The sequence below is a fragment of the Callorhinus ursinus genome, unplaced genomic scaffold (genome assembly GCF_003265705.2).
Source record: "Callorhinus ursinus isolate GAN/ISIS: 27379988/994484 unplaced genomic scaffold, GSC_fseal_2.0 scaffold6, whole genome shotgun sequence".
Classification (NCBI taxonomy): domain Eukaryota; kingdom Metazoa; phylum Chordata; class Mammalia; order Carnivora; family Otariidae; genus Callorhinus; species Callorhinus ursinus.
Window position 1 is genome coordinate 68,740,759 of NW_027397068.1, and position 25,164 is coordinate 68,765,922.

Consider the following 25,164-nt stretch of genomic DNA (forward strand, 5'->3'; position numbering starts at 1 on the left):
CAGGTTGTACTGAGAGGGATATTTATAGCACTAAACACCTATAAGAAAATCAGAAAGGCTTCAAAGAATTAACCTGAGCTTCCACCTTAAAAAACTATAGAAAGATGTGCTATGGTGAGCGCTGTGAAGTGTGCAAGACTACTGAATCACAGATCTGTACCTCTGAAACAAATAATGCAATATATGTTAAGAAAAAAAAAACATAGCAGGAGGGGAAGAACGAAGGGGAGTAAATCGGAGGGGGAGACGAACCATGAGAGACGATGGACTCTGAAAAACAAACAGGGTTCTAGAGGGGAGGGGGGTGGGGGGATGGTTTAGTCTGGTGATGGGTATTAAAGAGGGCACGTTCTGCGTGGAGCACTGGGTTTTATGTACAAACAATGAATCATGGAACACTACATCAAAAACTAATGACGTAATGTATGGTGATTAACAAAACAACAAAAAATTAAAAAAAAAACTATAGAAAGAAGAAAGTAAACCTCAAGGAAACAGAATAACATAAAGATTTCAGAGCAGAAATCAACGAAATAGAAAACGGAACCCAAGACAGAAAGATCTATGAAATCAAGAGCTTTTTTGTTTTTTTTTGAGAAGATCAATAAAGTTCACCAATATGCAGCCAGACTGATCAGAAAAAAAGAGACACACACAATTTACCAATATCAGGAATGAGGAGATTCTACAGATGGTTGATTTACCATTAGAAAAAAAAAATAACTAAAGAAAAAAAAGCCATATGACTATCTCAATAAACTCAGAAAAAGTATTTCTGCAAACTCAACATCCACTATTTAAAACAAAAACAAAAACCAAACAAAGCACCACGACCTCTCAGCAAACTAGGAACAGATGGACCTTCCTCAGTCTGAAAAAGGAGATCCAGGAAAAACCTACAACTAACATCATACTCAATGGTAAAAGTCTGAACGCTTTCCCCCTGAGATCAGGGATAGGCAAGGAGGTCTACTCCTAGTTTTCTGCTCAACATTGTACTGGAGATTCTAGTCAAGACAAGAAGAAACAGAGGCAAAGATATTGATATGGAGAAGGTAAAAACGGTCTTTATTGCAAATGAAATGATAACACATGCAGACAATCTTAAGAAATCTACAAAAGAGCCACAAAGAAGTGAGCACAGCAAAGTTGCAGGATACAAAGTCCACATCAAAACAGATGGTATTTCTACACAGGAGCAACAAACAAATGGAAATCAAAACTAAAAACCAATACTAAGTACAATGGCATCAAAAAATAGGACATAGGGGTAAATGTGACAAAAGATGTGCAAGACTTGTATACTTAGAACTATGAAACACTGTTGAGAAAAACTGAAGAAAACCTAAATAAACAGGGAGACATACCATATTTACAAATCAGAAGCTTATGCCATTAAGATCCCAGTTCTCCTTACAGTGATCTATAGTTTTAGTCCAATCCTAATCAAAGTCCCACCAGGCTTTAAGGAAAAAAAAAAAAGGAAATTGATGATCTAATTTTACAACTATATGGAAATGTAAAGGGGTTACAGAATAGCCAAAACAATTTTGGAAGGAAAGGTAAGCTCAGAAGACTTAAATTACCTGCTGTCAAGTCTTACTATAAAGCTATGGTAACCAATACAGGTTGGTCTCAGTGAAAAAAACAGACTTATATCAACAGAAAAGAACTGGAAGTCCAGAAACAGACCACCATTCATAAGACCAGTTGATTTCTGAAAATAGGAGCAAGGCAATTCAATGAGGAAAAGATAACATTTTCAACAAATGATGGAAAAAAAATGAACCTCTACTCCTTCCTCACACTACACACAAAAGGTAACTCAAAATTTATCATAAACCTACATGAAAAACTTGAAATTATAAAACATCTAGAAGAAAACATGGAAATTTAGTTCTTGTTTTAACATTTTTTAACATAAGATGCAAAAAGCATAAAATTCAAAAGGAAAAAACTGATAAACTGTACATTAAAACTAAGTTTACTCTTTCAAAGACACTGTTAAATGTCAAAAATGAAAAGGTAAATCCCATTTGAGTAGAAAGCACTACAAAACATGTATCTGACAAAATATATAAAGATTTCCTACCATACAGCAATACGAAGACAAAACAAGAAATGCTCAAAATGTTGCACAATTCTCCAAAGAAGATATACAGATGGCAAATAAACACATGAAAATATGTCCAGGGGCACCTGGGTGCTCAGTGGGTTAAGCGGTTGACTTTTGCTTTCAGCTCAGGTCATGATCTCAGGGTCCTGGGATCAAGCCCCACATTGGGCTCTGCACTCAGTGGGTTTTCTGCTTGAGGATTTTCTCTTTCCCTCTCCCTCTGGCCCCCCTCACACTCTCCTTCTAAACATAAATAAATCTTAAGAAAATATGTCCAGTATTACTGATCAGGAAAATGCAAATAAAAACCACATTAAGATACTACTATATGCTCATCTGGATGGTTACCATTTAAAAGATTGACCATACCAAGCGTGAGAAGCGTGTGAAGTTAAGGGAATTCTCAGGCATAGCTGGGGGGAATGTTAAATGGTACAGCCACTTTATAAAACAGTTTGGTAGTTTCACAAAAAGTTTAACATACACCTACCATAAGACTCAGACACTCCACATCTAATTCTTTTCTCAAGAGAAATAAAAGTATATATTCACACAAAAACTTGCATGTGAATGTTAATGATAGCTCTATACCTAATTGCCAAAAAATGAAAACAACCCAAAGTCCATCACTAGTGAATGGATTTACAAACTTGGCATACCCATACAATGGAATACTAATCAGCAATAAAAAAAAAAAATCAAACTATTGATAAACACCCCAACATGGATGAATCTCAAAATACTTATGCTCAGTAAAAGACGTAAGACAAAAAAGAGCATATACTGTACGATTCCATTTATATAAAATTCTAAAAAAATGGGAAATATCCTATAGTGACAAAACAGAACAATGGTTGTCTGAAGATAGGAAAGGGGAGGAGGGAGGGATGAATTATAAAGGAAAATGAGGAATCTTGAAGGTGATGGATGTTCATTATCTCAACTGTGGTGATGGTTTCAGGAGATTTTATTTGTCAAAATTCGGTAATCTGTATACTTTTAACATGTACAGTTTACTGCACATCAATAATACTCAATAAAACTGTAAAACAAAGTACTTAGTGCAGTAAGCCCTCCATAAATACGACTGTTTTAAAGATTTTATATATTAATAACAAAACAGGAAAAAAATGAAGAACCCAGATTATTTACTTCAAGGAGAACGTATTACTTACGTTGTTCTCTCCAGTTCAGAAATGGGGGAAGAACAAAACCTCAAGTTCCTGAGGTACCAAAAAATCTCACTCCCCTCCAAAGCACAGCAAATCCACTCAGCCATAAAAATGTAACAACAATAAGCAACTAAAAAATTTAAAAAAAAACCTAAAAATGTACAATCACAAGAGAATGCTACAACATTAAGAGAAAGAAACCCTAGATGTCCAATGTTAACTTGAGGAGTTGGGAGAAACGTTTCCACAGCACTGGGGATTTATATTCTAGTGTTCCAAAGGAATAACTTTACAGTTCTCCTATACCTCTTTCCAGATAAGCAGTCTCCTGATCAATCCTTAATTAACAGATGCCCAAGGCAGAGGGACAATAATTGATTATTTATATCGAAAATTATACTGAGTGCTTAACTAAGTATGAGGCATTAATTTAATCCTCATTACAATCCTATGAGCAAATTGAGGCACAGAGGACATAGTTAACTGCCCGAAGACATAACCAGTAAATGATAGAGCCCAAAGTCAAAACCAATCTGACACTTAAGTCTGTGTTCTTCACCACAAAACTATCCTATTATGTGTTCACATACTAGAAGAGACATGTTTTTTTACTTTACAACATGCTGACGATGAAACCTGCATGTTAGCACTATGTTCTTTCCCCTAAGGCCCTAAGATGCCTCATGATGATATCGTAAGAATTGGATTAGGATACAAATGACGTAGTTTCAGCTAGAAGACATTTTATAAATTATTACAATTTCTTTAAAAAGTGATTCTATTAGCTTAGAAACCATTAAAATGGAATCCTTAAAACAGATCACTCCTTCTGCCTTTGTTTTATGATTAATTTAGTACCTCTAAATGAAAGTGGTTTTACATATTGAAACATTCTTTATAGGAAAAAGAAATCTACTTGATATGTTAGTACCCAACATTTCTTTTTAAGGCAAACTCCTTTCCTGCAATAGAAGACACTAAGAATTTTGCTTCTACAGAAACAGATAAGACAAATACACAATTCTTACAGAACAATTTACCTTGAAATAAATCTTTATATTTAGAAAAAAGAGCACACAACTTTTTAATAATCAATGCTGCACAATTATTCATTTTCACTATTAAATGACATATTTAGTTGGTTAATTAGATAGATACATATACATTAGTCAACGTTTTATTTTCCCACAGAAGACATTATTGAACACCTGCTACATGCCAGCCACAGTTACATGTGGTAGACAGAACAGAGAACGAAACACATAAAAATCTCCATGCTCTTGGCACTGACATTCCAGAGGGGTAAGATAGACAACAAATAAGAAAATATAGTGTATCAGATGATCAATCTAATGAGACAAATAAAACAAGGCAGGGGTTAGGAGTGCAGGGCCTTGGTGGGGCAGCTGAAAAGAGGAGCGTGTAGTTGCCTTTTAAATAGCCTGTCTTCAAAGATCTTAGCTGAGATCAGGAAAAGAGAATATGTAAATTCAGGTGGGGATGAACAGAAATTTGATTCACCTCCTTGCCTCAGGAGAAAGAATTACGTCTAACAGACAGTAAGATTGAGGGTTAGGAAGTCTCTTCAAGTGCAAAAAAGTCAAATGAGTATTCCCCATGTCCAGAAAGGGCTAGATGAAGAAACCTAAAGGGAATTACATAGTGTTATTCAGCTTCTTTTCATTACCTCATGATCTCACCAAAAATAAGATATTTCCACTTTCACCTCTGATTGAGATACAGTTCTTCAAAGAAGAATGTAGTTCAAAGCAAAAATCACTATTAAAATTCCACATCAAGGAATATGTACCATATGAGAATCCCAAAATAGTTATAAATCTGAAACTAATTCTGTCAATAGGGTGGTAAAATTAGATAAAACTAAATATTATATAATTTTTTTGAAGCATAAAACAAAATGTAGCCCAATAAGAAGAAAGAAATCACCAGGTTTCTTTAAAAAAAAAAAAAAAATCAGTTGCATGCATACAAAGCCCTAGATTTTCACACAAATTTCCTCAAACTGTTCTGGTAGAAATGAAACCTTTTTCAATTATTGCACATACAAGCATTAGACTGTACTAATTTTAAACCAATTTGTCTCTTGTGTGAAAGTGATAATGCAGATAACTTTATTATTCTGTTGGACTCACAAAATAAATTGCTACTCATCTAAGCCAAAGGCTAAGGGCTCTTCTAAAGTTTTAGAATTACAGAGGTATCAAACAAAGGCCCTTTAGCCATTAAGTGCCCCCCTGTGAAGAACTGCCTTTACAAAATCCCTGATATAATGGGTTTCACTGTTTGCCTCCTTATTAAAAAATATAAGTCCCTCCTTATTTAAAAAATATAAGTCCCTCCTTATTTTAAATCCACATCAGCCTCCCTCAATTCCCACCTATTTGTATTAGTTCTTTTTTTAGAAATCAAAATAAGCTATCCTCTTCACTGCTACCTTTTCAGAGACAGCTATGAATCTCCTCACCCAAGGCTCCTCTTCTCCAACTGAAACATGCCCAGTTCCCTCAAATATTTCTCATATAACAATGGCACCTGTTTTAAAGATGCATGTATCACTTCATTCAAACCTCATCTTAAATCTATGTGTACAGCGGTACAACTTCATTTCTTCACTTAAGTTCTTACCAAATACTTAAGCTAAACAATTAATCTGTTTAAAAAGCATATGTTTTCTCCATTTTTTGCTTGTAGAAATGATTTTCTGAATCTAAATGAAGTTCTCATAAATCATGCCAGTAACTAAGTCATTATTGGCATTATTTACTTATTTTTTAGGAATGGGCCAGAACATGCATGGCTGTTAAAAAAAAGATCACACAAAGCAACTAGTTTGTCTAGCATTGATGCATAACGCAGGTTTATTCAGGTAGTGGTCAACAGACCATGCTGGGATGCTTGTCAGAAATGCAATTCCTGGGGCACCTGGTTGGCTCAGACAGTTAAGCGTGTGCCCTCAGCTCGGGTCATGATCCCAGGGTCCTGGGATCAAGCCCCACGTCAGGCTCCTGGCTCAGCAGGGGAGTGTGCTTCTCCCTCTTCCTCTCTATCTCTGTGTCTCAAATGAATAAATAAAATCTTAAAAAGAAAAAAAAAGAAAAAGAAATGCAACTTCTAGGGACACCTGGGTGGCTCAGTCGTAAGCGTCTGCCTTCAGCTCAAGTCATGATCCCAGGGTCCTGGGATCAAGCCCCGCATGGGGCTCCCTGCTCAGGGAGCCTGCTTCTCCCTCTCCCACTCCCCCTGCTTGTGTTCCCTCTCTCGCTGTGTCTCTCTCTGTCAAATAAATAAATAAAAATCTTAAAAAACAAACAAAAAAAACAACAAAAACTCAAAAAGTAAAAAAAAAAAGAAATGCAATTCCTAGACCTCTCCAGACTATGGAATCCAAATCTTTGGAATGGGGCCTGGAGATCTGTAGTTTGAAGAGCAACCTATATAATCCTTGGGATATCCTGAAGTTTAAGAATCATGGCCTGAAGATTTAAATCGTTTTTTTTTTGCCTTCTAAAAAAGACATTTTAAGTATCTTACCTGTAATCCAGGAATAAATCGACTATCCTTTTCAACCACCAAAAGTTCAGCAACATTGGCATTGAGAATGGATCTTGTGATTCCCCCTGGCCCAGGGCCCACTTCATAAACGTAAGCATTTGTCAGATTCCCAGCTTTCCTTACGATTTTATCTAGAAAAAAGAATGTTTTAATTGTCTTGATAAATTTTAATGTACAAAATTTAACAATCTCCACAAATTCTTATCAACCATTACTCAACTAATCCTTTACATCATATTTGTCTGATTATTTAAATCTTAACCTAAACAACATATAGTGGCCATTCCCTATTCTACCACAACATAGTTTATTTGTATCGTCAGTCCCTTAACAAAAATAGGATTATCACGACAAACTTCCTAACTTAAATTAGTTAATACTGTATTTTCTATCTGTTCCTCCACCAAACCAATCAATTACATAGTTAATACTGTATTTTCTATCTGTTCCTCCACCAAACCAATCAATCAATTCCTAAGAACTGACCAGGTGAGCATGCACCATCTCTCTATAGTTGCCAAATACTGAATATTTGAGTAAGTAAAACTAGTTTTACATTCAGAATTTCCAATGCTGCTAGTTTGAAATCCCAAAGCAAAAAGTGCTGGTAGTCTCATTTTTACCTACAAACATCTAGATGGTCAATAAGGCCACAGCAACAAGTTCTTACCTACTCGTTCCTTCCTACTCTACTCATAGGACTAGCAGAAATTTAGATTCTTGGTCATTTTTGGGAAAAAGTTAAACTTATCAGTGGACATGTTTAAAGCTTTGCAAGTATGCAAATTGATATGGAAAAGTTAGTATTTTAAATTAATCAACCTCTTTAAGTTAACAGAGCTTAAGAGATCATGAAAAAGATTATTGAGGATTCATTGCAACCAATTATCACTTCTGGAAAAACATATAATGGGCTGGTCTTACTGACTGAGATACTAAAATCCAAGTAACTGGGCCTCCTGGGATAGTGGAAATTTAGCCGCTGAAAACATACCAACACTTCTTTGCAGTGTTCAGAGATGCAATCATTTTTGTAGGCTTAAAGGCAAAAATAAATTTTTTTTTTTAAGATTTAGAGAAAGAGTGAGGGGGAGGGGCAGAGGGAGAGGGAGAGAATCTCAAGCAGACTCCCCGCTGAGTGTGGAGCCCCATGCTGGGCTCAATCTCACCACTCCAAGATCATGACCTGAGCAGAAATCAAGAGTGGGACACTAAACCGACTAGGCCATCCTAAAATAGTTTTGTCTTTTAACTGGTGCTGGGCGGGAATTAGTAATATGCTCACCATTTGTTTTAGGTGCTGTACATGCTCTCTCGCTTGCATCTCACAATTCTTCCAATCCTTCCAACACATTAAGAACTACTACCCCAACTTAACTTCTCTGAACTTTTCAATTTCCTTGTCTATTGTTTGATTTGTGCAAGGTCATCTAGAAAGCAAATGGAAGAGAAGGGACTCCAGCTCAGGTGTAAATTCTAAAGCAATCCTTCCTCCACTCCAGAACAATGCCTCTTAGAAGGAATAGAATTGATACCTTAAGCGCAGACATTATGAATTTAATATTCTTAAACGGAGAGCTAGTATAGTTGAGAGGTCAGGGGCTCTGCCCTCAGACTTTTCAGGCACATTCAAATACAAATGAACATCAAAAAGGCACTGTCAATTCAGGAAGCATCTGCTCCCACCTGAGCTTCTCACCTCAGACAAGTACTTTAATCTCCCTTCTCTTGCGTTCCTGAATTTACTCCTGAGAGTGAATAAAGGCGCACACATGATACTGTAAATGAAGGATTTTTTTCTACATTAAAAATATAAAGACCTATATTTTCCGTCTTAAGAATGGTGCTTTATACCTGCAAAATGTGACTAAGGACTGCCAGACAAGGCTGATTCTAGTTACTACTAGAACTAAAGAATTTTAGAGGTGGGTAACCCTTTAAAGCTCTTGCAGTAGGGGCTTTCCTCCAATTAACAGATGAGAAACTGAAGCTTAGTTAAGCTGTTTTACCCAAAATCATATTTCTACTAGCAGAATAAAGACTCCACATCCAAGAAATAAAACATGTTATTCATGGTTTGTGGCCTATACTTCATTTAACTGAAAATGAACTTTTTGGGTAAGATTTACTGATCTTTTCAGCCTCTCACGACGGGCCAAAATGGAATTAAATATCAAAACCTCAAATACAGTAAATACTCCAACAGTAAATTAGTGGACATACTTATAATACTACCTCTTATTCTTGCAACCTCACCTTTTAGAAGAAAATATCATCAAGAAACGGGGGTAGCGGTTATGTATGTCTGTCAAAACTCATCAGACCGTGCACTTGTAACTGGTTCATTTTATTGCACGTAAATTTTACCTCATAAAAAGTGACTTAAAAGGGTGGAAATGCAAACTTTCTAGAAACGTAAGCTCCCTGAGGACAGACTTCGCCTCGTTCACTCCCGAACTGCATCTCCAGTACTAGCACAAAGTAGCTTGTCTCATATGTATTTACCGAGTATTTGCGCCCTCGAGGGTTTTGGATTCAACAAGCAAACGTTTAAATAACGTAATCCCACGAGTGATACTTTTTCGACATGTTATTGAAAAACTCCCCGCACTAATTTAAATTCTGATAACTTTACATTGCATGGAAAGCAAAACTAGTCACACATGCAGCACGCTTTCATAGTGTCAACACACCGAGATTCGAATTTCCACACCCGCCTTTCACGGTACGCGACCCCCGCCTCCCCTAGTGTCTGCCCGACGTCTACATAACCTGCCTTCGCTCGCCCACCGCAAACGCCCGCGAGCGTCTGCGGGCGAACAACTCATTCCACGCGTCTCCTGGGCGGTGCTCCGGGGTTCTTTGAGCACAAAGCGGTAGAAGGACCTGACCTGAGGCCCGCTGCACACTGCCTGACGCCAGACACCCGCCCACAGGGTCCGCGCGAAACCCCCGGCCCACGTCCCCGGGGATGAGGGGGAGCACTGAGAAGACAGCCACCTGTCAGCTTCAAGTCCAGGAGAAAATTCTGGGATAGCTGCTTCGCTGCTTGCAGCCTGAATAACTTAATGATTTCTCGAATCGTGGGCAGTGGCGGGAGACGGAAAGTGCTCAGCGTCCGAGAGGCAGCCATAAAGCCCCGCGGAACCGTCCAGCTCCCACCGCGGACTTTTCGCGCTGCTCTTAACTCCACCACGGAAGGGAAAGGGGGGCGGGAGCGGGGAGCATTAAGGCCCACCTCCGAGCCGACCTTATTGGCGGGATATACCTCGTCGGAAGTGCAGTGGACAGACAGGAAATCTGGGCGCACCCAGAGCGCATGCGCTGCGTCTCGCTAAGAGCAGTGCAGGCTGGGTACGCGCTGCTTTTCGCCCTTCAGGGTGTCGAGGTGAGGGGAGGGCGGGGTCTCTCCTGGGTGGGCGGTGGCCAGAGCGGCCCGGGGGGCGGAGCGAGGCGGGGCCTGGACAGGAACGCGGAGGGGCGGAGCAGAGGACCGAGGAGCCCAGGAACACTCTGGGGTGAATTTTCCCGGCGGTTAGACGTGCCTGACTCCTCTCTGGGTAATTGTGGGAAAGCCAATGACAGAGCCAACGCTATTGGTTGCTAACGATTTTCTCTTATGGTAGATGTTTTTAGAACGTTAGTATTGTCGGTGCCGGATGGCAGGTTTCTAACTTCTTTCAGCCTTAGTTTTTCATCTGTAAAATGGACATATCTACCTTAAAATCGCAAGAACTAAATGGGAGAAGTCGCCTGGTGTGCAGATTCAGAACATAGTGCAATGCATGGCATGCGTTAAGTCCGTAATCAATGGTGGCCGTTACTACCGTAATGGTCTAGCGGATGAACGCGGCCAGAGGGGTTGAAGGATCGGAGCACAGTTTTGCAGTGAGATGGCCAGAAGTAGAATCCAATTCTTCTGCCCCCTCTAAACGTATCCAGTCAATGAAAAAAACCGCCTTGTTTAGAGTTCAGGAAGTGTTTTCGCGTATATCGAATATTTTTTAACAGTTTTACGGTATAAATATTACTAGTCTCAGGTTAAAGCGGAGGAAACAAAAATTTAGAGAGGTGATATAAATTAATTGATATTCACAAAGCTAGAAAGTTGTGGAACCCAGATCCAGTCTAAGTTTCTGGACATGTATGGTAGCTGCTCTTTGTAGTCACCTGCTTTTGCAGTGAGTATTATTTGCCACTTCTTGTTTGCCTTCCCAAAGTTTTCTTATTGCCCTCCATGCCCCAATTATTGCAGTCTCTTTTTGCGGTAACTGGAAACGTAAGGATGAAAAGGAAGGGAAATAAACATGATAATACTAATAATAGCTAACATTCATTGAGCGTTTCCCAAAGTACCAGGCTTCACAGTTGAGTGATTTACAGCTATTATCTCATTAATTGTTACAAAGATAAGGCTTAGAGAGGTTCAGCAATTTGTCCTAGACTGCATAGCTAGTAAGTAGTGGAATCAGGATTTCAATCCACAAGTCTATGTCCAGAGCCTGCTTTTTAAGCAGTACAGTCAATGTTAAGAGGTCATTTGACTTGCCTAGGATGATTACCTCTAAGTACAAAGACTCAAATCTGAATTCTGTCTATTATAACAGAGGAAAAACAAAGCAAAGAAAGATTGAAATCTCTGCTATGTAGGAGAATTTAGCTTTTCTGACCCTGTTCTTTTTGCAAATTGCTGCCTTGATCACAAGTGAATCATAACATTTTTTATTTCTCAGAGTAGTAAGTTTAAAATAAAGCTAATGGAAAACCAAGTAGCTGTGGATATGATATGAGTGAAATCTAATGAATGAAATTTTCATTGAAATCTCAGTGGAAAACCCAACCACCTTCTGTTATAGCTATATTAAAAAGAACTGTGAGATAATCTGACAGAGCTCCAAGCTTTAGAAAATTGGAAAGTGACTCTCAAAGAGGTAAGGTGATTTGCCCAAGGTGGCATCAAAGTGTAGTTTGAAAGCCTAAACTCTTGATTCAGAGTCCTTATATTCTACAGTATACTATAGCTGGGAAAGGCGTTCATTCACAGTTACATTAATTATTTCATTTACTCCTCATAGTGTTCTTATGTGAACGAGATTGTTATTGTTATTTTACTGTGAAGGAGGTCATTTGACTTACCCAGGATCGCATTGCAAAGTACAGAAAGAAGATTTAACTAAAGTTTTTTTTTTTTCTGAGTTCTGATCTCATGGGCCACAGCCCTCAAGTTAAATTATTTTTAGGTTAACTAATGTATGTTAATTTTATGATCTTATTTAAATAAATGGAATATGAATCTGAGTATAAGCTCAAGTTTACAGTTTTCCTATGGCTATTTAACTAAAACAATCAATAAATATATGCAAAGCTACAAAATCAATATAAATGATGCAAGGTGTTAAATCACTGCTTTTAATGCAGATTGGCAGGATTTTGTTTTCTTAGAGTTCAGCTTACTAAAGTTATAGTGTGCCATGTAATGATTTTCTCATCAGTTTTTTGGATCCAAATTACCACCAAATCTGCTCAGAATTTTTGCCGTTGTACCCTGCCTTTCCCTTGGAGGAATGTGGAAGCTACCTATTAAAGTCTGCTTGTATCTGTTTTCATTAACTTGGAAACAAATGAAGTTAAATTACTTGGCACTAGTGCTATCCTGAATATATATGTTGCCTGGCAGTTATAAGGAGGATATTCAGATGATCTAGAATGTGCTTACATGGGCTTTTTTAAAGATTAGCACCAACAATCTTCAGGTTGCCTGGGTGGCTCAGTCAGTTAAATATCCAACTCTTGGGTTTTGGCTCAGGTCCTGATCTCAGGTTCCTAAGATGGAGCCCAGCGTGGGGCTCCGTGCTCAGTGAGGGGTCTCTCTTCCTCTCCCCCTGCCCCTCCAGCTCCTATACTCCCTCTCTAAAATAAATAAATTAAAAAAAAGATTAGCACCAAGATACAAAAAACAAAATTAAAAGGTGTAAAAACACATTTACATGGAGAATTTGTGGATTCCTGAGAATTTATCCTTAATCTGAATAGGAGAATTACTGTTTTATGCCATGCTACGTCAATAACCAACATTTGTGAAGTTACAACCTATTACTTACAAAGTTTCCCAAGTTGCTTCACTTAATTCTCATTTCAATTCTCTGATGTAGGTTTACAAAGGTATCAGGTAAGCCCTGTTATGGTGCTGGTAAGTGTGCAGCTGAATCTCAAATTCTGATCCTCTGAGTCTGCTCTGCTCTTTTACCTCTGGCATATGTTAAAATTGTTGAGCTGAATTTTTAAAATTCCATTTTAGAAGAATCTTCCAAGTTTTTAATAGTTCTTGAGATCTAATTTTTATCATCATAAATACTGATCCTCACTCCTTTAATTTTCAGAAAATTATGCATAACTCCCTGCAAAGCCTATGAAATCAGCAGGGGGTATTTTAGTAGTGTATTTCATATATTAATGCAAACAGTTTTATCCCTTAAAAGAGAAGTATGCAGTTTCATCAGTTTTGAAGCTTTGAAGTATCTGCTTCATCTAGATACAGATTTTAACATGCTAAAATATTATAATTAATACAGAAATTACTAGCCCCACCTACCAGTGAAGATGAAGAACTACATGATTCATACTGCACTGTAATACAAAATTCTAAATTTCGTAGATCCCAGAATGGTTATATAGCAAAATTACTTATTATTTTAGTATTTATTTTAATGAAAATGCATATATGACTTTATTTGGCAAAGTGATTTAGTGTCTATTTATAGAAAAAGTGCTAATTCCAAAAGGTTGTCATTTTACAGTTCCCTGACATAGACTTGAATGCCACAAAGGGCAATATCTTTTTGCCGTGTGGGAATTTTCAGAGGAAATTAAATGTGGCTTGGAATTGCCAAATCGAACTTTATAAATGACTCTTATGGTATGTAAAGTGCCCTTTTCTGATAGTATTTCATAATTTCACATAATCTGACTCAACACTCTTGAGAAATATTAACAGCTGCATTTTGCACATATTTAGTTTTTTTTTTTTTTTTTTAATGGCTGTTTGATGCCCACTGTTCACAAAGGAATCTAGTGATCTACCTAGAGGGAAGAAGGAAATACATGATAATTCTGAACAGACCGACGAAATGCTTACTCTCTGGGGATAGAAGCAGGGCAACTTGTGGCAAGCAACACAGGCTAATTGCCTGAGGGAACCATTTAACAGTTACGCTATTTTAAAAAATATAGTGTTTATCACTATTCCAGGCAGTATCTGAAAGCCTGCGGATTATCCACAAAGATCTGTGAATTATTGTCAAGTCATCACCTAATGAGGTGATGAAGACAGACAACTCCGTTCAACTCAAGATGACTCAGAATGCTGTGCATAGGGTTTTTTTGTTTTTTTCCTGCACAATAAAGCAAAACCTTTTTGTGAAAGAAGAAAAAAAACCAGCACATGCTAAAGGCATTGTAAAAATAATTACCCTCTTTTATATTAATAGTTTTTTAGTCTAAACCTCAACATTTAACTGGAAAAAAAGCTTAACAATAGATAAAACTATGAATATGAACACATTTGCTTTTAAGTCTTTTGTATGCATTTAACAATGGTTGCAGGAGCGAACACTGCTCTGTGAATGGAGAGGCTCTGGGTTCAGCCAGTTGTGGGCCTCCCTGGACAACTTGGTGACAGCTCCATCCCTCCCCAGCCAAAGGACTATGGGTGGACTACTAAATAAGGCCACACCTAGTCCTTCTTTCTCTGTTCTAGGTCCCCTCTCCTTGACCCTCACTACCTCAAGCCTCAGAGACCAGAGTATAGGTCGAGGCCACAGGAGAAAGGCAGTGCCCCCGTGCACACACCTGGCCCATGATTTGCCTTTTTCTGTACAAGTTAGTGAGTTAGAATTCATTCACAGCCATTGGCTACCTATTCCTCCAACGGAGAAGGGGTAGGTGAAAGCAAAAGGAGGAAGGATGGGGGAGGCTTGCTCACCCTTGAGGGGGAGAGCCAGAGCAGGGTGTTGGCATGCTCCCATGTCCCTTTTGGCCCACCTAGAGCCTGGTGCCTTCAGCCTGCTATTGGACTTATATTCCTCTACCCTACTAGCCTTCCCCTCCCCTCAATCATCCCAAGTTAATACTTCCCTCACTATTCTCTACACTTCCCATTCAAACTCTCATTCCCAGACTGAGTTTCAGCTATTGGGTTAAATGACCTAGAACAAGCATTCTTATTCTTTCCCGGTGATAATGACGTTTCTCCAGTTTCGGAACGAGGACCAAGCAGACGTCCTGGTCGGAAGGCTAAGTTGGCAGCCTCCCCCTTTCACCCAAGATGAGGCTCTGGATGGGCAATTCCTGCTTCAGATATCAAAGTGGATGCTCAGGAGGAAGGAGGAGGCAAAACTATTGTTAATCCTCCCACTTGAGCCTCTGGAAGAAGAGGAAGCCCCGCGGCATAGGGTGAGAAGAAAGGAGAATGTGTGGCTCCTACCAGTCATCATAGCTTACACGTGTCTCCTGCCTTAAATAGATTAATCATACACCATTTGAGCCAACTCCTCTTCAGCTCCTGCCCCATTTCCAGCCCCTCTTCACAGCCAAACTTCTCTAAAGAGTCAGGTACACCTGCCCTTCTGACTTCCTCATTTCCTGTCCATACCATCCTTGCTTCTAAAGTGACTGTTCTCAAGAGTCCCAAGGATCCCCATGTTCACAAATCCAAAGGACACTTACCTATTCTCGCCTTCCTTAATGTGTAACAACAGTAGCTAGATTTAGCAACACTTATTACATAGCCTTATGACATAGCCTACCAAATTCTAGGTACCTTTGTCCATATTAACTTTTTAAACATATTGTTGTCCTCTTTTACTAATGAGGACACAGAGAAGTTGAGTGTCCAAGTTCACCCAGCTCTTTACTGAGAAAGCCTGGACAATATGACTGCAACATAGACACACTTCAACTTTGGGTTATGGGGACTCTCGCGATGGCTGGCAGTTAACCTCTCTTTGGAGTACTCTGTTCTCTCAACTTCTACCACAGCCTGTGTTTTTCTCTTTCTTATAGGCTGACTTCTCTTCTACCCAAACTCTCAAGTATACGATTTCTCAGGGCTCAGTGCAAGATCTTTTTTCTCTCTCTCCTGCTTCTTCCTAGATGATCTCATTAATTTTCATGGATTTAATGCCATTTCTATACTGATGCTTCTCAAATATATTTCCAGCTCCAACCCTGCATCTATAACTGCCTGCTCTATGTGCCACTGGGAGGTCTCAGATATCTCAAACATGATACGTTCAAATAGAATGCTTGCTTTTCTCCATGAAACATTGTCTTTCCATCAACTTTGCCATACAGTAATTCTAGAAACCTCAGTCTCTCTCTCCCTCCCCTCAACACCATATCCCACCGCCATCATCGACACCTGACAGCAGATCTCACACCTGACTTCCACTCTCCATTTGTGATGTCAACATTTTTCACATACATTCCTGCAACAGCCTCCATCTTCTTGCTCTACAATCCATTTATATTCAGCAGCAAAATGATCTTAAAAATATAAATTGGATCACTTCAGTCATCTGCCTGAATGAATTCAACCCTTCAGGGGCCGCCAATTGCATTTAAGATAAAAATCCAATTGCTCGCTATGGCCTTAAAGAGCCTAATCAGGCCTCTGCCTACCTCCAACCTCTTTCCAATAAACTACAGCCATGCTGGTCTTCTTTGTTCCTCAGTTTCTTTATTCATGCCAGGTTCTTGCTTCCTCTCTTTTCCTGCATGTGTAGCTTTCTCTGCCTGGAATGATCACCTTCTGCTTTTTGGTTGCCTTCTCTTTTTCCATGTCTTCCCATGGAGGCTACCTTCTCAGAACTTTGCTTGTTAAATTCTAACAGGAAAGAAAGCTAATTTGACCTTTGATTACTTTTCCATCAAGTTTGCTTTTACATCGCTTCCTTCAATGCTTTCTCTTCTTTTTTTTGGGGGGGTAGGATAGTCTTAATACTGTCATATCAACACATTTCCTCCAAAGGTTCCATTTTGGTAGAACAGACTCAGAGCAAGCAACTGCTCCCTTTTCTCTCTATGTGTTTGTTAATCCACCTACCAACAAGTCAGTGCCCAACAATCAGAAAGGATAGCAGAGGTCTTGGAGCTCAAGCAGAATCCTGGAGGCTCCCCTCAGTCCAAGCACAATTCTTTGTTTGCTAGACAGGGAGGAATTCTAGGGAGTTTCGTGGGAGAATCCAATGTGGCTCCAGTACAAAGCGGGAGTACTCAGGGAGCCTGGGAACATCTATTAAAGTAGAATACAACAGGTGTGGCTGTATCCTATTGTAATATTTTAACAAGTATGGTGTGCTTGGGGTAAATATCACTCAACCCTGGTTCTACCCAAGGGATGACCTCCTCTGTGACTCTGTCTTAGTCCTTGTTTGTCTCCTTTAGTACAATTACACTTTATTTTAGTTATTATTTTTGTTGTTTACTTTTTTTTTTTGCTGTCTGCCCTACGAAAGTGTGGGACCCATGACAACAGGGCAATACCTATTTGTTCACTAATATCAACTGATAATTCACCTAGCATATCGCTTGAAACATAGTCAACTATTTAATAAATATTTGCTAAATAAATGAATGAAAATGACTCCCTCTGATTAGAGTAGACTCTATTTTCTATAGGAATGTGAAACTCCCAAAATTCAAGTTGTTCTCAAACCTTAAAAGTCTGGATAGACTTTTTGTAGAATGCCTGGCATTCTTTCCCAAGAGCCCATATAATGAAATGACCATATCAGCCTTTCCAACAGTCTCTCTTTCTCCAGGGTTTCCTTTCTAAACCATATCTGCTCATGCCCTATCTTTAGCTTAAAATTTTTCCTGGTGCCTGTTCCCCATTTAGAGGAAAAAATTCAAACCTCTTCTGTCCCATTCAAGGTCCAAAACAGTGTGGGCCCAAACTCCTTTCTAGGGCTACTTCTGTTATGTCCTCTTTCTTCCCCTCCAGGGTGTCCTGAAACTTGCTGCCCCACAAGAATGCCCCTGCCACTTTATTTATTTCCTCTTCTGGGTGAAATCCTGTTCATCTTTCTGGACCCAACACAGGGTGACCACTTCGGAGAACCTTCTTGATACTGACTACCTTCGTGGCACTTCTTGCTTTGGTCCTGATCCCTCTCGCTTTGAATTTCTACAGCACTGCATTTATAAAGCCAAGAGAGAACATATTGTGTCTCACTATAACATGTATCATAATATCCTGCATTATAATAATACAATGTAGAGTCTCCTTTGTTAGAGTCTCAGTTCTTCAAAGGGAACAATGTCTTTCATTTTTCTTTGTGTATTTTGTATTAGCACGGTGCAACAGGCACTCAGGTATGTTTCTTGATCAGCCCCAACTGTGGAGACGTTTTTTCTGATTTTAGACATATAAACTGTTCAGCAAGGTGTACTGAATAGAACAGCAGGGTTGCTGAAGTCAGGCAAATTTGAGTCAGAATCCAGGCTCCACTCTCCTTCTACTTATGTGATCTTGGACAAGGTACTTAAGGTTTCTGAAACTCAGTTTCTGTGGTAGACAAAATAACAACTCCTAAAGGTTTCCATATTCTAATTTCCAGAACCTGTGAATATGTCAGATTACATAGCAAAGGGGAATTAAGGTTGCCAACCGTCTGGTTTTAAGATAGATTATCCTGGATTATCTGGGTGAGCCCAATGTAATCATGAGGGTCCCTAAAATTGGAAGACAGAATTGCAAGAGAGACCCAAAGAAATGGCAGCATGAAAAGGACGTGGTCCAATGTTGCTGACTTTGAAGATGGAAGAAGAGGGTCAAGAGCTGAGATGATAAAACCTTCAAGGTGTGGGTCTCTAGAAAATGGAAGCCTCTAGAAGATGGAACGACCAGGAAATGCATCCTCCCATAGAGACTCCAGAAAATAACACAGACCTGCCGACGTCTTGATTTTAGCCCAGTGAGACCCACTTCACATTCTGAAGTATCGGATTGTAAGATAAATGTATGTCGTTTATGGTAACCAGCAAGTTTGTGGTAATTTGTTACAGCAGCCATAGGAAACTAACATAGTTTCTTTAACTATAATGTGAGAATAGTAATAGATAACATAGTGCAAGAATTTTGTAATATTAAAATATCACAAAATGCTATGTATCATTATATCTCATAAGAAAATTCATATGAGAGACCATTACAGTGCCAACACATTGAAGATATTTCATAAATGTTAATGCTTTTCCCCTTCTCTCTTCCTGTCTGAACACACTTATCTAGCAGATAGATATAAATCTAGCTATATATAATCAACATTGAATTGTTAATACTCTCATGGTATTTAAATCAAATAGCCATTAGAATATTGTTCCTTTATTGTTGTAACATATGACAAAGTAAGCTCAGAGAATTACCTGCCCATTTATTATTTTGTGGCTCTCATGAAAGACGACTTTCCCTTCTGCAGATTTTTATTGAGCTTGATGGTTGAATATTAACTCTTTATTCTTTTTTTCATTATTTAGAGACACTGACAATTTTAATGATAGAGAATTTTCTTAAGGAGAGAATTATAAATGTTATACTTTTTTAAAAAAATGTGTCATTTGATCTTATTATTACCCAGTTTAAAAACTGCCATCATTTTAGCCTATTCCATACTTCTCTTGTTCTTTTTGGGGAGGGGAAGCTGAGGAAGGGTAAGTGATTCTAATTCAGCAGAAGAATTTAGGTAACAGTTATACCAAATCAGGTAGCAATGCAAAACATAAGATATTAAATTTATCATTGCAAAACGTTAAATTTTGTTGTGAAGTACATACACATGATTTTGTGACCGAAATCCTGTAATTTTAGGCTTTAAAACAGTTTGCTCAGAAGTCATATGAATGGGAGAGACTATGGAGAGGGAAATGGAAGTGCTGGCTTAGGGCTATACTAACTACAACGATTAATTTACATTCTATTATGTTCATTATATTACATCATGTCCTTATATTAATCATATCATATATCATTGTAACATGTATCATATTATAATTTATATATTACCTATATTATGGCTTTCGTGGTTTCGGCTAGACATCCAATCACAACAAACTATTAATTCCTTAGGAAAAATGCCTTCCAAATTCCAATAGATTTACAAATAATCTGCTACAGGGGCGCCTAGGTGGCTCAGTCGACTAAGCATCTGACTCTTGATTTTGGCTGAGGTCAGGGTTGTGAGATTGAGCCCCATGTTGGGCTCTGTGCTGGGTGTGGAGCCTGCTTGAGATTCTCTCTCCCTTTCCCCCACCCCTCTAAAACACAAACAAACAAACAACAAACTGCTACAAATTGCCAAACTGCATTCTGGAAACTATCCCTGTCATTCTTATTCTCTTGCATTTCAGTCTGTAGTCACTTCATATTCTTCATATGTATATTTCAAATTTTTTAGACTGTGACTCACAGTAAAAATGCCATTTGTATTGTAACCCTGTACACACATCCACACATTCACATACACAAGTTTCATAAAACACTTAACCTAACTATGTGTGATGCAGTGTATTCTCTAAACTTTTCCATTCTGTTTTGATCATTTTTTTCTTTTCTAAAAAATGATTGTTACAATATAATATACTAATTTTTACCTCAGTGATGGATAATGACCTGCCAAGATCTCTACCATTCTTCCTTCATTTATCTGAGATGACTATTGTGTAATTCATAAGACACATTTATTTTGTTTGTTTTTTAAATTTTAAAGTGCTTGTGGAGCAGATCACTAGCAAATGCAGTAGGTGGGTGATTTTTTTCTTGAATAAATGTACATACTCTCCATTTATTATAAAATATAATGACTTATGTCATATCAGAAGATCATATACTGTTTTCTCACTCTCTTATATGCATTGCTTTTGGGGGGTTCTTATGGTACATATCCATTTCTGGAATATAAGCAGAATATATAGCATTTTGCTTCTTTTCAGTTGGAATGCATCTGATGCATTACTTTCACTGAGGAAGCTTTGGGAAGAGATGGGCCTGGAAGCTTATACAATTTGGGAGGCTCTCTTTAAGAAAAAGAATACAAAATTATAAACTCACAATTAGATATGAAAGTCAATAGTTATCTGGAATGAGGAAAGAAATCATAAGACATGACAAATGTTTAATGACAAAGAACACAAACATCACAACGTCCAGAAAAGTAACCTAATAATTTTTATTATTAACTACTCTCATACTTCTTTGATAATCTTCCCCCTACATTTTTGGAAGCAAACTCTTTGGTTGCCTCTTCATATGATAAGGTTTGGGAATATTTTCCATAGAAAGAATAGAAACATAACTTAGTTTTTGCTCTACCATGATTGATTAAAATTTGGGTTTTGTTTTTCATAGTTTAGAAACATTTCTTGCAGTTTTACAACTTATTATTGGCAATGCCATATAAGTTGTTAGGATTGTCAAATTTGGAAAACCTTCTATTAAGTTTTTTGCATATATGATTTGTATGTTTTTAGAACATTTTGAGTTTTTTTATACAATGTCTAATTTTAAACACTTTAAATTAATGACACTCACTAACCAATTTGTCATAGATGTCCTCATTGTAGTGATATATTGTAAGTTTATATTATATTCATTCATGTCAGTATTTGGTGTCAAGTAATCAAGACATTTAATTTTTTCCAGTGTATTTATATGATTCACTTCTCTTTATTAATAGGGTTATCAAACAATCCAGGAGCCTTTTCATTACTTCTACTCAATTTATTTATTCTTCTTAATAAATTACTGCATTTGATATGGTGAAATTTTTTTTGTTGCAATTCACTTCTTGATATGGGAATAATTTCTACTGATTTTATTGCTCTATCACTCTATTTCTTTTGTGTCTTGCCCCACTACTTTTTTTGATCTAAATTTCCTCTCAGTTCTTTTAATACATAAATTTAAAGATAGCAGAAAACATGTTCCAAGTTCATACAAATCACGTGTCTACAATTTTTTGTTGTTTTATTGAAATGTTCTAAAATATCATTCCACATTTCAATTAAAATGTATATTCCTAATTCAGTTTTCCCTTTTGCTGGGTTTTCAAGGGACACTCTAGCACCAGAATACCACCTGGAAAGGGACAATGGTTTTAACTGTGATTAAAGTGTCTTACTTTTGCAAATTTTACAAAAATATACAACTACATGAGTGCATTTCCAGGGCTTTCCCAGGGCCTTGGAATAGTCTAGTTCAAATGAAAAGCCTGAACACTTCCTGAGTTTCAGGGTCTATCAAGCTCAATAAAAATCTGCAGAAGGGAAAGTCATCAGGAGTAAGGCCAGACTGAAGGACCTCCAGGGACACTGTTATTAGAGGACTAATCATGCCACCAAGGCAAAACAAGAACTTCTTTATAATATGAGCATCATAGTTTGTATTTCCTCAAAGTCAGAGTCTAGGGCAAGGACGTGGATGCAGGCAGGTGGTTTATCTGGCAGGTGAGCCCAGGAAGCACAGATGAGGAAATGGGAAACATCAGGATAGGAAAGGGAGAAAAGCCAATTGATGTGGTTAAAAAGTAGTTTAGGAGCACTTGGGTGGCTCTGTCAATTGAACATCCGACTCTTGATTTTAGCTCAGGTCATGATCTCAGGGTTGTTAGATAGAGCCCTAGGTCAGGGTCTGTGCTCAGCTTGGAGTCTGCTTGTCCCTCTCCCTTTTCCAGCTTGCACTTTCTCTCTCTCTCAAATAAATAAATGAAATCTTTTTAAAAAAAGTAGTTTAATGAATGGTAGGGCTCTAGAACAACTAAGGCTCAATCCCACAAGAAACCCTTTGAAAACCTTTGCAAAACCCAACTCCAAGTTTTCCCTGAGAACAGAAGACAGCAGGGCAGGGGGAAGCTCTCAGTCTGCCCACCTGTAGTTCAGCTGCATGGGGAGCTAGGGCAAGAATGTGCCACACCTGCTTTTCTTTGTGAACCTTTTTCCACCTGAGAATTTAGGAACTCACAGTTATTTAGTGATAAGGAATCTTCAGTGCTATGGACCTTTCTTATTTCATTATGATGACTGAAGTTAGAAGAGAAGGGGTTGAAAGACAAGGTGGAATCATCCCAACCTGCCAAGGAAAGTCCTCTAATCCCAGCAATTAAGTTGTAGAGTTAAGACATTTTGAGCCAGAGATAAATACTTTCTTCAAGCTCAAAGGGAGCACAGTTAGAAATTCCAATTCTCTGTACTTAAATTCATTACCTTCTAGGTGTAAAGAAAAGTGGTGAAATATTTTTGTATATGCCAACAGGAAACCATTCACTTATGAGAATGAATTTTGCCTTTCTAAGGGCTCCTGTGGTGTGTGGTCATTTTCATTTTGAGGAAGGAGAAAAACTTGACCACTTTATTCTCAGTACAGTGGTCACCTATTGAAGACTGGAATTATGATGATTCAAGGAGAAAAATAAAACACTGAAGAATGGGATTGGTTTAGTAGGAGAATGAATGCCAGACTGTATTAATGAAGCTGGGTTCTTGTCCAAATTCAATCAATACTCTGAACCTTGACAAGCCATTTCCTTTCTCTGTACCTCAGTTCCCTCATCTATATGATAGAAGGCTTGGATTGGTTGACCCTGAACTTCACTTCCGTCTCTGAGCTGCTGTCTTTGGAAAAATTAAGGGCATAGCATGTCGTGAGGCATGGGTCTTACTGTGACCTGTGCCCTTGGCCAAATAGGTTAACTTTTTGACCTTCAGTTTTCTCATCTGAAAAACGAAGGGGCTGGGTTAGATATTCCTTAAGGACGCTTCTGTTATATATAATCCAATGAAATAAAAATATGGGGGCAGAAAATCTGGAAGGATGCACAGAAGGAAGCCCAGCCTGGCCACTGGGTGGTGATCTTGTTCCATGTTAAGAAAGATTTTTATAGCTTTTACCAATAGTGCCGAAGTTTGAATTAACTAAGCATAGTGAAGAAAGATTTTCGAAAGGATACTGAAATAAAATCAGGTCAGCAAAAGCCCAGAATTATGGTGGAATGACAATAAATAGCAATGCCAAATAGACATAAAATCCCTATAGTCAAGGCAGTAAAACATAGAGGGGTATATGAGAGTAGTGTTTTGGGTATTATTTAAAGGAATATAGGGAGAGGAGTACATTGTAAATTTATATAGTTTTTGAAAAACATGATTTAAAAGTTAACTCTAACATTTAAAGATTTAACTTGTAGAATAACCAAGTACCTTAAAACCGCTGGAGTATAAACGCCTAAACCTACAAAATCTAAACCAAATCAACAAACATGTTATTTATTTTGTCTAAATCTAAAGGAAACACAAAAGGGAATTATAATCCTGTTTCAATATTTTAATATTAAATAGAATGACCAATCCACAAGTTTTGAGCTTTCCCACATTTTATAGGAGAACGTGGTTTCTGCCAAGCTGCTAAGCTTAACTTTAGGATTTTGGAATGATCGCTCCTAGAGTTAATGATCTATATTGGTACCTGCAGGGCTTTGAGTCGAGGTCCGTTTCTGTGGAAATAAACGAGCATCAGTAGGAATGCAGGGGAGGATAAAGGCTTTCTGATCACAGCGCTGCCCACCTCTATCTCTAGGAAAGGTTATATTCAAAAGAAAAACAGAACCTCCCCAATAAAGCATCAGTGAACATGAAGAGGAAGACCCAAGGGCTTGAGGAAGAGGGCAATGCCGGAGAACTAGACTCTGGCACGCAACCTTTGCTCTCCCAAATATTGCAAATCACGTCTTGTACAGTAAGCTGAGAGCCTGTGGCCGGAGGATGGGTGGGCTTCAGCCTGCCATTTTCCACCGCTGATTCCTCTGCTTGCCTTCCCCTCTAGTTTTCTTCCAGTTACTCCTTATCCTCCCTCTGAGGGTGGGAGCGGGTTTTTCAGGAAGGCCGAAGTGTGGGCCTCTTGGCTCCTGTTGCCATGGCTCCTGCTTTTCTCCCTATTCCTTTGATACATTAGCTATTAGCTTACATAATCCTCTCACAGGAGGATGTCCCCATTCAAAAAGAAAAAAAAAGTTATATTGCTAAGTAACCTTTAACAATGAATAGCATTCATTATGCATTTGCTTAATGATACAAAGGCATTGTTTGCTCCATTTCAGGTGATAACAGCAGATCAAAGGCACTGGGACCAGGATGTACTTTAGAAGAGCCAGCGGAGACTGTATGGAAATAATGCTTAGCATTTATGTCGCACTTTATACTCTCAAAGGATTCTGCAATTATTAATTATCCCACACAATAGCTCTATGAGGAAGG

At 38.2% G+C, this 25,164-nt stretch overlaps 1 protein-coding gene across 1 annotated transcript in view; it reads right to left on the reverse strand.

Annotated features, from left to right (window-relative positions):
- The window catches only part of TFB1M (transcription factor B1, mitochondrial), a 66,372-nt gene extending 56,278 nt beyond the window's left edge, over positions 1-10,094 (reverse strand). The window contains exons 1-2 of the mRNA XM_025866375.2: positions 9,862-10,094; positions 6,841-6,992 (exon numbers count right to left, since the gene is read on the reverse strand). Coding sequence (XP_025722160.1) covers positions 6,841-6,992; positions 9,862-9,994 — 285 coding nt within the window. The 5' untranslated portion in view covers positions 9,995-10,094. The remainder of the gene's footprint in view (positions 1-6,840; positions 6,993-9,861) is intronic.
- Positions 10,095-25,164: the final 15,070 nt, after the last annotated feature.